Source organism: Desmodus rotundus, chromosome 1, assembly GCF_022682495.2.
Source record: "Desmodus rotundus isolate HL8 chromosome 1, HLdesRot8A.1, whole genome shotgun sequence".
Lineage (NCBI taxonomy): Eukaryota > Metazoa > Chordata > Mammalia > Chiroptera > Phyllostomidae > Desmodus > Desmodus rotundus.
The window spans coordinates 154,317,982-154,331,374 of NC_071387.1; the positions used below are offsets into that span (position 1 = coordinate 154,317,982).

Genomic DNA, 13,393 nt, shown 5'->3' on the forward strand with positions numbered 1-13,393 from the left:
GAATAAACTTCTGAGTTTGTGCTAAATCCGCTATTCTTTTCAATATTATTTACTTTGTAGATTTTAACTTTTGTGAGTTCTACCGCCCTCATGCAATAATGTCTCCGAAACCTAAGCCTGTAATTGAGTTCCTCTTGATTTCAGTTCCACATCTCTGACCACCCACAGAGGCTTCTACGTCAACCCTGGCCGGGGCAGTTACAAACTACCACATCCAGCATATTCTATGCACCAAAGGTAGGTGGAGTTGTGAAGCATACTTTTGATTATCATTTGTCTTTCCAATGCCTGCAGGATTTCTCTACCTCTATCATCATCAGAATGTTGTCCAGGACCCTTAAGAGTCCTTGAGACCCTGAAAGAGAGATATGAGGTCAAAACTATTTTCCTAACAATACTAAGATTTCTGTTTGTCTACTCCACTCTCATTCTTTCATAAGTACATGGTGCGATTTTCCAGAAGCCATGTGATCAATATTACTGCAATGGGCTAAAGACAAAGAAGACATGAAAACACAGATATCATCTATTAAACCAGACATGAGATTTGCAAAAGCAATAAAAAACTATCACTCTTCTGACAAAAATTTTTGTTTTGGAATATATAGTTTTGTTTTACATAAAATGTTACATTCATGTGTATTGAGTTTATTGCTGTCATTTTTAAATGAATTAATAAATCAGTGTCTTTGAAATTTCTCCATTTAATTTCTAAGAAAATAAATATCAGTAGATATATACACAAACAAAAACTCTGAGTTGCTCAAATTTTTAAGAGGGTGAAGAGTTCCTGAAACCACAATGTCTGGGAACCAGGGGACCACCTGAGGCACAGTTCAAACCTGGGCCGGCCTTCCAGGCCCACTTGTATGGACTCCAGTGCGTTCTCACCTTACCACCACCGCACTCTGAGTCAAATCCTCTGTCCCCACCACCTGGTCTTCCCGTTTCCCCTTCCATGCCACAGACACCCCCGCCTTTCTCTTGTGCTCATACCTTTTCTCCTGCCCACAATATTTCCTACCAATCCACCCAGGCATAGCACAAGCTCCCCTCTGAGACCCCTTAACCCCTCCAATTCTACCACTCACAGAGCAAATGGGATTGTGACTCTACCTTGAATTACTATCTTAATGTATTTCTTGCTTCTCCAACCAAACATGAAACCTATGGAGATGAGACATGCTTCATAACTTTAAACAATGACTTACATGTAATATCTAATTAATAAATGTGTCCTGTTCAATTCATACAAAATTTCTGTATCTCAATTTAAAAGTGGAGACTTTGACTTGTCCAGATGTGCCTGCTGAGCCACTCAAGTTTGGCTTCCAAGTTCCTCTGGGCACCTTGACAAGAGACGCTGACTCACTGAACGTGCCCCCTCCCCTGGCCACCTGCTGTGGGAGGCAGCTCCACAAGGTCACCCACCATGCGAATGCCCTTGGCTTCTTTGCCTGATTGTCACTGGCCTGCCCAAGCGGCTCCTTACCAGCCCTGAAATAGTCCTATAGCCTCCAGACAGCATTCATCCCTTGGATTCTCACAAACAGACTCTGTTTCAGAACCTATTTCCCATGTGCAGATTATAGTACAGATATCCAGGAAAAGAGTTCAGACTGTAGAGGAAAGTTGGGAGAGTGAATGAGGACGGCAAAGTTCTCACAACCATTTTCTAACTTTTTAAAAAAATTCTTCAATGCACATACTTGCTATTCCCTTATACTTGCCTAGTTAAAAATATATTTATGTAATGTCACTTTTCATTTTTCTCTAGACAAAAGTAATGTATTACACTGCCTTATTCTTCATTAATATTTCTCTCCATATCTTAGTCATTCTAATTCTTTCCAAGCATAGTCCCCATTTTAAGAATATCATTTGGAAATGACTGAATATTATTCAGTCATTTGGAAATCCTGTGATTTCTGGGAATATTATTGTCAAGATTTGATTTTACATCCTTATTAAAATGCCCAGTGTCTGGCAAGGTAACACTACCTCTAATTTAGTGAGATTAAAATCATTCTAGCTTTCCACAATGCCCTCAGGATTAGTCGGCAGCTGAAAAGCCCTTACCTATTCCTGAGGCTGGTGTGAAGGAGTGAATCCTATTAATAGCAGCAAAATCCAGAGACTGAAAATATCTAAAAGACGACTGTCCTGGCTCCCAGACGAAAATATCGATCGAATTCTGACCTGCTATAATAATGGGGAAAAAAGTCAAATTGAAGGCAAAAGTTACAGAAAAAAAATGACAATTACATAGTAAAACTATAATCAAAACATTAAATTCAATTGAATAAAAAACAAATTTAAAGGACATTCCTCATAATTCATTTAGTGTAACAGACACACAGCTGAGTAGGAAACACTTGAAGGCTTTGTGTAATTACTACCGGAAGCATATACATACTTCACTACTAATCGTGATCTGGTATCAAAAGCAGAAGAGCAACACATGTTTTATTTTTTAGGAATGTTGGGATTTTATTTATGAATGTTCCACTAAACAAAAGAAAGCATATTAATATTCAACGAATATTTTTAAAGTATATCAAAAGTTGTTAAGCACTTACTACTACTATAAATTACCCAGGGCACCCCCAGTACAGTCCAATAAAAAGCTACCTATTTATGCTTTGGTGCAAGATCTTTACAGAATTCTTCAGAGCTCTTTCCACGTTCCCCACCCATCCCCAATTTTATTTCACTATCGTAAAGCAATGGTTCAGAACACCTAAAGATTATGGATATAACACTTAAATTTTTTTCCAAAATCTACTTGTAGCTGACAGCCAATATCTACACATCAAGAAACATTCTATGAATTAGCTAAAAAATTATTGTAAGAGCATTTTCATATGAATGCTAGATAATTTTGATAATAACTATGTATGCATTGTGAACAATAAATCTTACCTAGAGAGACAGTTTTGGCAAAAAGTAAGTAAATATCATCGCCTGAAATCAAGGCCTCAATCAGTGTGCTCCCACTGATCAGCACTTCCTGAAAGTTAATAAACTCATTCCCGGACCATCTGAGTAAAAGGGAACTGAGCCCAGCACGAGCCTGGGAAATGGCTAAGAACACGGAGCCTCCTCTGGTGAACAAGGCCATGCTCAGCACACCTCGGACAGGGAGTGTCTGATGCAACATGAAGCTTCCACCAACCCATCTGAAGACCTGCAGGAAATGTTCAAATACAAAATCTTTCAGGACCAGGAATTTAGCACTTGTGAGAATTTAACCAATATCATACGTTTATTCTTCTCAACCTTTTAATTTAGTTGGGAGGTTACTTTCATAAATGAAAAGATAGCAAAACAAGCTCTCTCCCTCTTTTTATCTGTGTGCATGGTAAGTGTGTGAGGGCAAGCGAGAAAGCAAGCGAGAGAGAAAGGGAGAGAACATACACGTAAAACGAGTTTTAAGGCAAAGTTATTTGAAAATAAAATGAGTTTCAGGTAGACATCTGGGCAGTGGACAGTGATAGCAAGAGAAGGGAGAGCCAAAAATAGGAGAGAATTAATTTACATGTGAATAATTTAGAACTGGATAAAAACTTTCTGATGCTGTAATATCATTCATTACTGTCTGCTCAAGCAATAGAATATAAAAAGAAACACGTAAAATTTTTAGTCCCAAAGGTGGCAATGCATTCAAGGTTTCAGGATGAGTGTTCATATATTTAAAATTAAAAGAAAATCCCAAATCTATCTGGTTTTTATACAACCTAGTCAATTTCAGAAAGAATTTTATTTATTCACTCAAAATTGGGAACCTTATATGAGCCAGGCATTATGCTAGGAGATATGCACAGAGCAAGACCTCCCTTTATGGATATCAAGTATTAGTTATTAAGCATTAGTAAAAGGCAAACACACACATCAATAATTAAATAAATGAGTAATTATAAAATTAATACAAGTGTTAAAGATAACAATTGGAATGGTGATAGAGAATTATGGGTACTAGAGAAATAAACAGAGAGAATGATAAAATTTCCAAGGCAGAAAAAGTTTGTCATTATCTGAATGAAGACTATTCCAATGGGAAGGAAGTTGCTAGTCCTGGGGGAATGAAGACCAGTAAGGCTGCAGAGGTAAGATCACGAGGTATCTTTGTTTAGGGTGACCATATAATTTATCCCAGGGATCCCTGAGAGGGCAGAAGGACAATATTCGTAATTATATCAGGACAACAGGTATAATTCAATACCAGGCAAATAAGGAGATATGGTTACCCTATTTACAGTCCACATTAAATAACTTAGATTTACACTGTGTATAATTGGAAATCATTGAAGTTTTAAAGTGAGGGATAACACAATATTAATTAATGTTTTAAAATATTACTCCATCCCTCGCTAGTGTGGCTCAGTGGACTGAGTGTCGGACTGTGAACCAAGGGGTCGCTAGTGTGATTCCCAGTCAGGGCACATGCCTGGTTGTGGGCCAGGTCCCCAGTAGGGGGCGCACATGAGGTAACCACACATTAGTCTTTCCCTCTCTTCTCTCTCTCTTCCCCTCTAAAAATAAGTAAATAAAATCTTTAAAAAATATTACTCCAGCCGCTCGATGGAAGATGGGTCTGAAGAGGTTGGAGAAGTTCAGAAACCACCTGTAAGCCATTCTAACAGTGTGGGAGAGAAATGATGGGGGCTTGAATTAGAGAAGAAGAAACAGAGATGGAAAAAAAAATGTCTGTACTCAATTATTGAAAGATATAATCAAAAACACTTAATAATAAATTAGATGTCAGTGAATAAAAAGGGGTAATCAAGAAAGATATGTCACAAAGCAATTACATTTATGAGGTTGCTATTTCCCAAGATGAAAGCAAGCGCTGAACAAGTTTCATAGAGGAAATTCAAAGTTCAGTAGGGATATGTTAAATCTCCGATACTTTAAATACATTTAGGTGGAGATGCCAATAAGCAGTAAGATATGTAAGTCTGGAATACAGAGGCATGGCTACTGATAAATTTGGAAGACATAAGTCTGTAGCTAATACTTAAACCCAGAGAGAATGAAGAGAAATAAAAAAGAAGTTTGAGCTGAAACTGAACCTGGAAAATTCCAAGTTCAGAAAAGGAAGGAGGAACTGGCAATGGAAACTGAGAAGGATACAGAGAAACTAAAGGAAAATCTATGTGGTACCCTGATCTCTTTTAGAAATTAAGAGAAGAGATGGTTTAAATCTGAGGAAGCTGTCACATGGTGATGGGAAGCACTATAAGACAATGACAGAAAACTACCCACTGAATCCGCAACTCTCTTGTCATCAGTGGCCATGAAGAAGTGAAAACAAAGCAAGTAGATAATTCTTTCAAGGTATCTTACTGTAGAAGGAAGAAACAAAACAGAAAGTAAAAGGGGAGGAGACCAGGAGAGGAATCTCTTCTTAAGCTTGGAGGTCCAGGATTTATGCCGATTGTAATAATTCTATAGAGAGAGATGCTAGTGATTGCAGACATAAAGGGATAACTAAGCCTTATGAAAGCAGGAGGGGCACTACAGGAGGGGCCCGGCTGGTAGCAGGAGGGTAGAATGAGACTGGGTTTCAAGAGGGTTTCTGAATTTGGTATTGGGCGGATCAGTAACCTCCCTCTGGTAACTTTTGTTTCAATAAGGTCATAAGCTGAAAGTGAGGAGATGAGAAGTATGGGAGTGTGAGAAGTGACAAAAATTATAAATAAGTATGTTTAAGATTATGAGATGGAGTTTACTAAAGAAAAATGGAATTTTGGGGGTGATGGTGAGTGCCCATTTGGCAATGTTAGTCATGAATTTTTAGTGATACCATGTGTCCAGTTGTGTGATTTTTCTCCATAACATTTTCCAACTTGATTAAATACTAATTAAATGTTAAGGCTTTGTATTACACTTACTTTACTTTGGCTCTTAAAGATAGTATAATAGTCATAATTCTGTTGTTTAAAAATTAAGTGTAACTAATCAGTATCTATATTCTACTTTACTTCTTTACTCCAAATTATGGTGCTATTTTATATTAAATCTACAGACTATATCTTTGATGAGCTTTAATTATAGTATTAATATCAAAAAGAAAAAATTTCATTTTAAAAGAATCAAACCTGCGTTAATTCAGAATCATTTCTTTGACTTGCAACAATTAAATAATCTTGACTGTCTGAAGTGAAGTATCTCACTTGAGAACTTTCTGAAATAATTATTGTTTGTACCTGCAAGGAAGACAGAACAGTAAGAATAAAAATTTAAAGCAGAATATATCTAAAAGAGGATCTGAACACAGTAATAGTATTTCAAATTCAAAGCTTGAAAAATCACTCCGATCCCCAAATATGCCTATCTAGGGGTCATTTCAAGAAAGAGGAAAATACCCCTGGACTGAAACACCTTGCTCAGTGTGGAACAGCTTGCATGGAACATGCATCATCTTCCACTTAGATCAAGCTTACAAATGTAAGTTTCCTTTCAAATAAAGCAATCTATGAAAAAGCGAAGTTTCTGGTGTTGTTTCTTTTACCAGGTATACTTTGAGTCCAGATGTGAATGTATACACACTGTTAACAGAAGGCTTTTGTTCATTTCTTTCTTCATGAGTGATCACAAAGTAGGGAGAAAGACCAATATGAAAGGCCTCACAAGTTTTAGGATTTTCTATATTTAAATCCTAGAAAATAAGGAATAACAATAACAGTAATTCATGAGGCATCCAACATTTACATGTATATCTTATTTTGTATACTGTAAAATAAGTGACGTTTTTACCTCAAGTGGAATAAAAACCCCTTGCCATCGGTAAATAGTAGAAGATACTTCTCTTAACATCACACCATATACTGAATCTTCCAAAGTAAAAAAACACCAGCCAGAAGCCGATGCATGAGAAAAACTCTGAAATATGGAAAATACAATATCCATTCCCCCTGAAAAACATAAATCATAATTTACTACTGTATAAACCCTTGCAAAATTTATCTACTCTAAGTTTATTATTGAAACAATGAAACCCATTCTTAATACGGCACTGAGAATGTCTTCAAGGTGCAGATGTGATCATGCCACCTTGTGCCGCATACGCATAATAACCCTCCTCAGTGCCTAACGCCTCAAAGGCTTTCCGTGAACGCTACAATTAAGACCAATGCCCGTAACATGTTCTTCAACCTCTTGCATGATCTAGTCATATCTAACTCTTCAAATTCAACACTCCCCTTATTTCTAACCCAATGACCACTCTGAAGTTTTCAATTTACATGCTTTTTTTAAATGACTCAACTTTTGCCTCATTCACTTCCCACTTTTTCTTCCATGTTCCTCCAACCCAGGTCTTTGCATAGTTAATCCCTACTCAGCATTCTGCCTTAGTTTAGACTTTGATACACCTGGGAAGCATTCATTTAGGTTCTCACAACACCAAGAACTTCCCTTTTAAAACATCCATTATAGTTTAAACTACACATTGATTTTTGCTTGTTTTATATACCCCCCTAAAGTCTAATCTCTGTGAGTTTAGTCCCATGCCTGGCACATGATAGGGACTCGATAAATATCTGTGGATGCAATAAAAGAATTAGATATCTGTTCTCCATTTTCAGCAGATCCATAACATAGAGTTCATCAGGGAATATGTCAATCTTATACATGCGATCTTTCTTGGTTATGGAATTTTGTTCTCATAAGAAATGAACGTACTCATGCCAAAGGCTGTTTCAGATACTGTCTCCCACTCCACACTCACAGCTAAATCAATGCCATTGGTACGTGAAACATTTAAATACACAGTCCTGTTGGCTTCTTCGATATTTATAGAGGTGGCTCTAAAGGAAACAAACAGATTAAGGAAAGCAGAAAAAGAGCATAATTTCTACATATTAAAATATATATCACATTGCTAGAATATATTTAATACATTTTTGAATTTACGCTAGCCAAGGTGAGATCCATCCAGAAATTGTACATAGCACTAAGACTAGACTCGAGCTCAAAAGTATTCATTTAAGAAGATATTTTTAAAAACATAAGTGTAACACTCTGATATTAGGATCATAACAAAATACTGATAATCAGTAACTTCAGTACCTTCATGCTACATATTCTAAAAAATAAATGAAACACTGTCATTTCTCACATAAACCAAAAAACATGTTACAGGAAGAAAATAAGTCAGGAATTCTTAGTATATTAGTGAAACTAGATCTACTGAAATATTTTTAAGATATAAAAAATAAATATCTTCATCCTCCACAGGGAATTTTAAACCATAATTATGTTAACATATATTTGAAGAGTCATTTAGTGTGAGTAGCTAAACATAATTTGTATTATTTATCACTTTTAATTATACTGAAAAAAAAAAAACAGTGTAAGCCATTACCTGCAAGTATAAATTCTGAGAAACTAAGAATTTTAATAACATCGCTATGCAGGACATGATTAGGTTTCTGATGGTCCCTGATTTGAGAGGGCCTATGGCCTCTCTGGTATATCTGCTAGAGCTCTTTTTAAAAGACCCCTTTAAGAAAGTCACAGATCAATTTCCTTCTGCATTTTCTTTATCTCAAAAAATATTTCCTACTTAGCTTCAGAAGGGGCAACTTCCTTATGAATAAACTATACCTATTTGCAACTGCGGAGATACTGAATAGTCCCAGGGGGGCCTGGTTTTGTAAAACTGTTATCAGGGTTTGAACACGTGCCCCTAGTCTAGCGCCTCCAGTTGGATTAAACAAGGTACAAACAAAATGCTCATCCATTTCTGGTTCCGTGTCTAATATGGCAGATATGCGTAGGGCCTGAAAACAAAATCAAAAGACAAAGTTACTAAAATACAGTATTTCTACAACAGATAGAGAAATCTGCTAAACATTTCTGACAATATAATCACATGTTTCGGAAAACATCACCTTTTCTTAAATTCTAATACTGACCCCCATAATGTGATAGTTACAACTCTTTCCAGCTACTATCTTCAAGACTTTCAACACTATAATATACTGCACTGAAGTGTCTAAAAAATATATGTATTTAGAAGAGTGGATAAAACAACTATGGGACATTTACACAATGGAATACTACTCGGCCATAAAAAAAGAAGAAAATTTACCCTTTGCAACAGCATGGATGGACCTGGAGAACATTATGCTAAGTGAAATAAGCCAGTCAGAGAAAGACAAATACCATATGGTTTCACTCAAATGTGGAATCTAATGAACAAACTGAACCAACAAGCAAAACAGAGACAGACTCATAGATAGAGAACAGGATGACAACCATCAGGGTAATTAGGGGGTGGAGGGATGAAGCAAAAAGGAAAAAAGGACTCATGGGCATAGGCAGCAGTGTGGTGATTGAGGAGGGAAAGGGAGGTATAAGAGGGATAAATGGTAATAGAAAATACAATAAAAAACTTTTAAAAAGAAATATTTATGGCATTTAAAAATAACATTAAGATTAGAAATTAAATTTATATATTGATTTTTCTTAATTCTTTATTCTACTCTAGCTACACACTTCAATTAATCTCATACTAGTCTAGGATTGGCTGTTGAAAAACAGTTATAACCACTGTAGGTCCAAATTAGAAAAAAGCCAAATGTTCATCAACAAGAGAATATATAAACAAATAGTGGTCTATTCCATGAAATGCTACTTAGCAATTAAAAAAAACAACGAACTAGTAATGTGTGCCATCATACAGATCTCAAAAATTACATTGCACAAAAGAAGTCAGACACCACAGAGTACATACACTATGATTCTATTTATATGAAGTTAAAGAAACCAGTAAAATGATTCTTTAATGATAGAAATTCAAAAGTAGTTTCCCCTGGGGAGAGCAAGAAAGTTTTTGGTGATGATAATGTTCAATATCCTAATTTGGGTGGTGGTTACATGGACATATACATATTTTTAACATCATTAGGCCATACACTCAAGATTTGTGTGTTTTACTGTTTATATCTCAAAATCAAAATGTGTGGGAAACAGCCATTGTGTGTGTGAATTAAAAATGTACTTATTCCAATTTCTTTAACATTTAATTTGCCTAATGAACAGAAAGGTCTTTAGACACATGGTGAAGAAGAGTCTTAAGAAAACACCATATTAAAATAATGTAAAATACTTTTAAATTTTTAATATAATTTAAAACATTTTTTTAAAAAGCATGTGAATGTAAAGCAATGGCAAATTTTTAAAATACTTCAAATTACATTCTTTAATATCTCTATCAAAATGTAAGTGTTCTTGAAAAAAATCAACAAAAGCTTCTAAACTTATAAAAACATAAAAAAAATTAAATATGCAAATGAATATGCATTTCAAGATGTGTTCAAATTTACACAAACTGATCATAAATAAAATTATTTAATTATTGGATGGATTGTTTTTAGATGGAATAGTTTAAAATACATTATTTTAGAATTAAACTTTATTATATAGCTGGCTTAAAGATGTGTTAAACTAATACAATTAGCTATTTTAAACTTAAAACTGTATTTTCAAAATAAAGTTTAGTAACAGAAACAAAATTAATAATATATAGGAAAAGTTTCTGAAGATAAACTTCTGATAGTACAGATCACATTTATAATTTATCCAAATCCAGCATTTTTTCCTCCAATAAGCTATTCCCATTCGCATAGGATACTTGCTTCGGCAAATAAGCAGCCTGAAGTAAGCAGTTATGTTTTGCTTAATGAAAATATGGCAAGAAGGAGTGACTGTGCTGAGGCTTAATGACTACAAAGAATGATTTAGATTCCTTTTAGTTTATGGTCTATACATTAATAAATTGAAGTAACCATTTGAATATGCTTAAAATCTAAAATAGCAGTACATATACTTTATTATTTGCACACTGCACTAATTAACAGCACATTTTTCCAGTTGCACTCTGTAAACTTTACAGCACTAGGGTACTTTCGTAAAGTAATTTAATTATGTCTTTACCTAATACCTATGCTGGAAAGATTCTTTTTCTTACTAGGACCTAGGATGCTCTTCTAAGATAATATTATTTTGTATATATAAAAAATGCTCATTCATTGTCAGTGAAGGCTCACACTGTACCTTGAATCGAACACCTTCTTCTAAAACAACATAGCCTTTCGAAGGTGTCAGATCTTTAGACTCCACTGAAGAATTCGCTTCAGTCACAATGAACTGGACTGTCACGGTTCCAAACAGTCCCTGGGCAGGCTCCCGAACGATGTATAATACCGCAACACTCTCTTGTACATAGAGAGCTGTTGGCTCGCTCAGAAAAAAGTGCTCACTGTTGTTAAATGATAGAACTCCAGGGCCATCATCATTAGCAAGGACAGTAATTAAAGCTGTCAAAATAAACATATTAAAGTAATAAATGAAAATAGAATGGCTTATAAGTGCTGGGAAAGGTGTGGAAGCTTCACTGTAAAGTAGGCCAACTCTTCTCTAGATCACCTTAAAAGCAAGATTTATTTTCCCCACATCGTTATGTTAAGCATTCCCATTGTCAAGAAGCAAAGAAATTTTTTAAAGCATTTAATAAAATTTATATTCATTTATGATATAAAAATACTCCAGTAACCTCAGAATGAAAGGCAGCTTGCTCAACCTGATGAAGTAATTATCTCTCAGAAGCCAATAGAAAATAACAAACTTAATGTTGAAAGATTAGAAGCATTGCCACTAAACACAGAAACAAGACAATGATGCCTGTCATCTCTGCCCTGGAGCTGTCAACCAGGTTACAGGCATAAAAGCAATGGAGCCCTGGCCAAGCAGCGCAGTTGGTTAGAGCACTTCCTGATACATCAAGGTTGAGGGTTTGATCCCCGCTCGGGGCACATACGAGAGTCACCAGTGATGTATAAATGAGTGAGATGGTGGATCAACGTTTCTTTCTCTCTCTCTCTCTCTCTCTCTCTCTCCTTTCCTCTCTTTCTCTAAAAAAATCAATCAATAACATTTTTTAAAGCAATGAAAAATAAAAACAATGAAAAAGAAGAGTCAGAACAGTTCCTATTTTCTAGACAATTTCTTGGAAAATGCAAGAGAAAAAAAATTATTAGGACAATCATGAGTTCAAGATATTAGCAGAGTAGTCTTCAAAAATAGAATTTTTACTTTTTACTACCGCTAATAATAATATATCAAGAATAATGACTAAAACAGCACCTAATATTACTGACAACTTACAAATTACTTGTATGTATTAATTCATGTAAATCTCACTTTACCCTATGGTTGTTACTATTATTATTCCCATTTCAACTCTCTAAGGTAACTTAGAGAAGCCAACAAGCTAGAAAGAGTCAGCACAGCTGCTCAAATTTAGGCAATCTGCTTCAGAGCAAATATTTTAAAAGATTATTATAATATCTCTATACATCAGCTATAACTATATTAAAATGTAGGAGAAAAGGGACTTCATTCATGACAATAACACCTAGGAATCAAAGTAAAATACATAAGATCTATATGAAAAGCCTATAAAATGTTAATGCATGACTGGCAGAGGCTGTCAGTGGCTCACCTATTCCCCCTTGGCTCACTCTTGAGTCACCTTCAGCAGTTCTTTTTGCCCACTGGTCTCTCTAAGTGAGGACCGCATCAGCTCACACAGGAATCAGGCCAGAAATGCTGGAGACTTCACCCTCAAAAGAAATCCTCAAACACTGAGGGGCAGAAAATGGTGAATGAATACCCCAGCTTCCTCCCTTCTCAGTGGGACAGCCCTGAGCGTTGTTCAGTCCCTGCCTAACAAGGACGGCAGCAGGCCTGAGCCCCAGTGGGCCATAGCTGTACCATTCATTAGCACATCGCTCAGGTTTCCTTTCTCGGTCTCACTTATTTCTTGCTATGCCTCCAAGATCACCTCCCAAATAAATTAACTTCCACCCAAATCCTTGTCTCCAGGTTTGCTTTTGAGGGAATACAACCAGTGTCAAACTCACTAATGAGCAAAGAAATAAAAAATGAACACTACTACCACATGTTTTTTTATTTATTAGAATTAGTAACAAAAATTAAAGACCAAAGAGATTCCTGGTGAAGACGTGGAGAAATAACGATTTTATATGTACCTTTGGATGTGGGTAATATGAAGGCAATTGGTGATCTTTCCTCTCAAAATCCACTGTACTCAATAGATAATCTTAATTACCAACATATATATAGATTTATATACAAATGTATTTAAACTTTATAAAAGTTTGGAAACTGTATAAAGGTCAATTAATGGGACATGGTTAAAGAAATTACCCACTATTAAATCACTTATTATTCTGAGGAATTTTTAAAAATATTTAAACAAGTAAAACAGAGACAGAATGATAAATGTAGAGCAGTTGACAGCTAGTGGGGAGGGGCCGGTTAGCAGGTAGAGGGATTGAGCAAAAGGGAAAAAGCACTCATG

General features: G+C 35.5%; 1 protein-coding gene across 1 annotated transcript in view; it reads right to left on the reverse strand.

Annotated features, from left to right (window-relative positions):
• The window catches only part of ADGRV1 (adhesion G protein-coupled receptor V1), a 489,468-nt gene that overhangs the window by 338,583 nt on the left and 137,492 nt on the right, over positions 1-13,393 (reverse strand). The window contains exons 43-50 of the mRNA XM_045197863.2: positions 11,065-11,327; positions 8,611-8,786; positions 7,687-7,811; positions 6,760-6,917; positions 6,515-6,661; positions 6,102-6,209; positions 2,923-3,187; positions 2,080-2,202 (exon numbers count right to left, since the gene is read on the reverse strand). Of these exons, the coding sequence (XP_045053798.2) occupies positions 2,080-2,202; positions 2,923-3,187; positions 6,102-6,209; positions 6,515-6,661; positions 6,760-6,917; positions 7,687-7,811; positions 8,611-8,786; positions 11,065-11,327 (1,365 nt within the window). The remainder of the gene's footprint in view (positions 1-2,079; positions 2,203-2,922; positions 3,188-6,101; positions 6,210-6,514; positions 6,662-6,759; positions 6,918-7,686; positions 7,812-8,610; positions 8,787-11,064; positions 11,328-13,393) is intronic.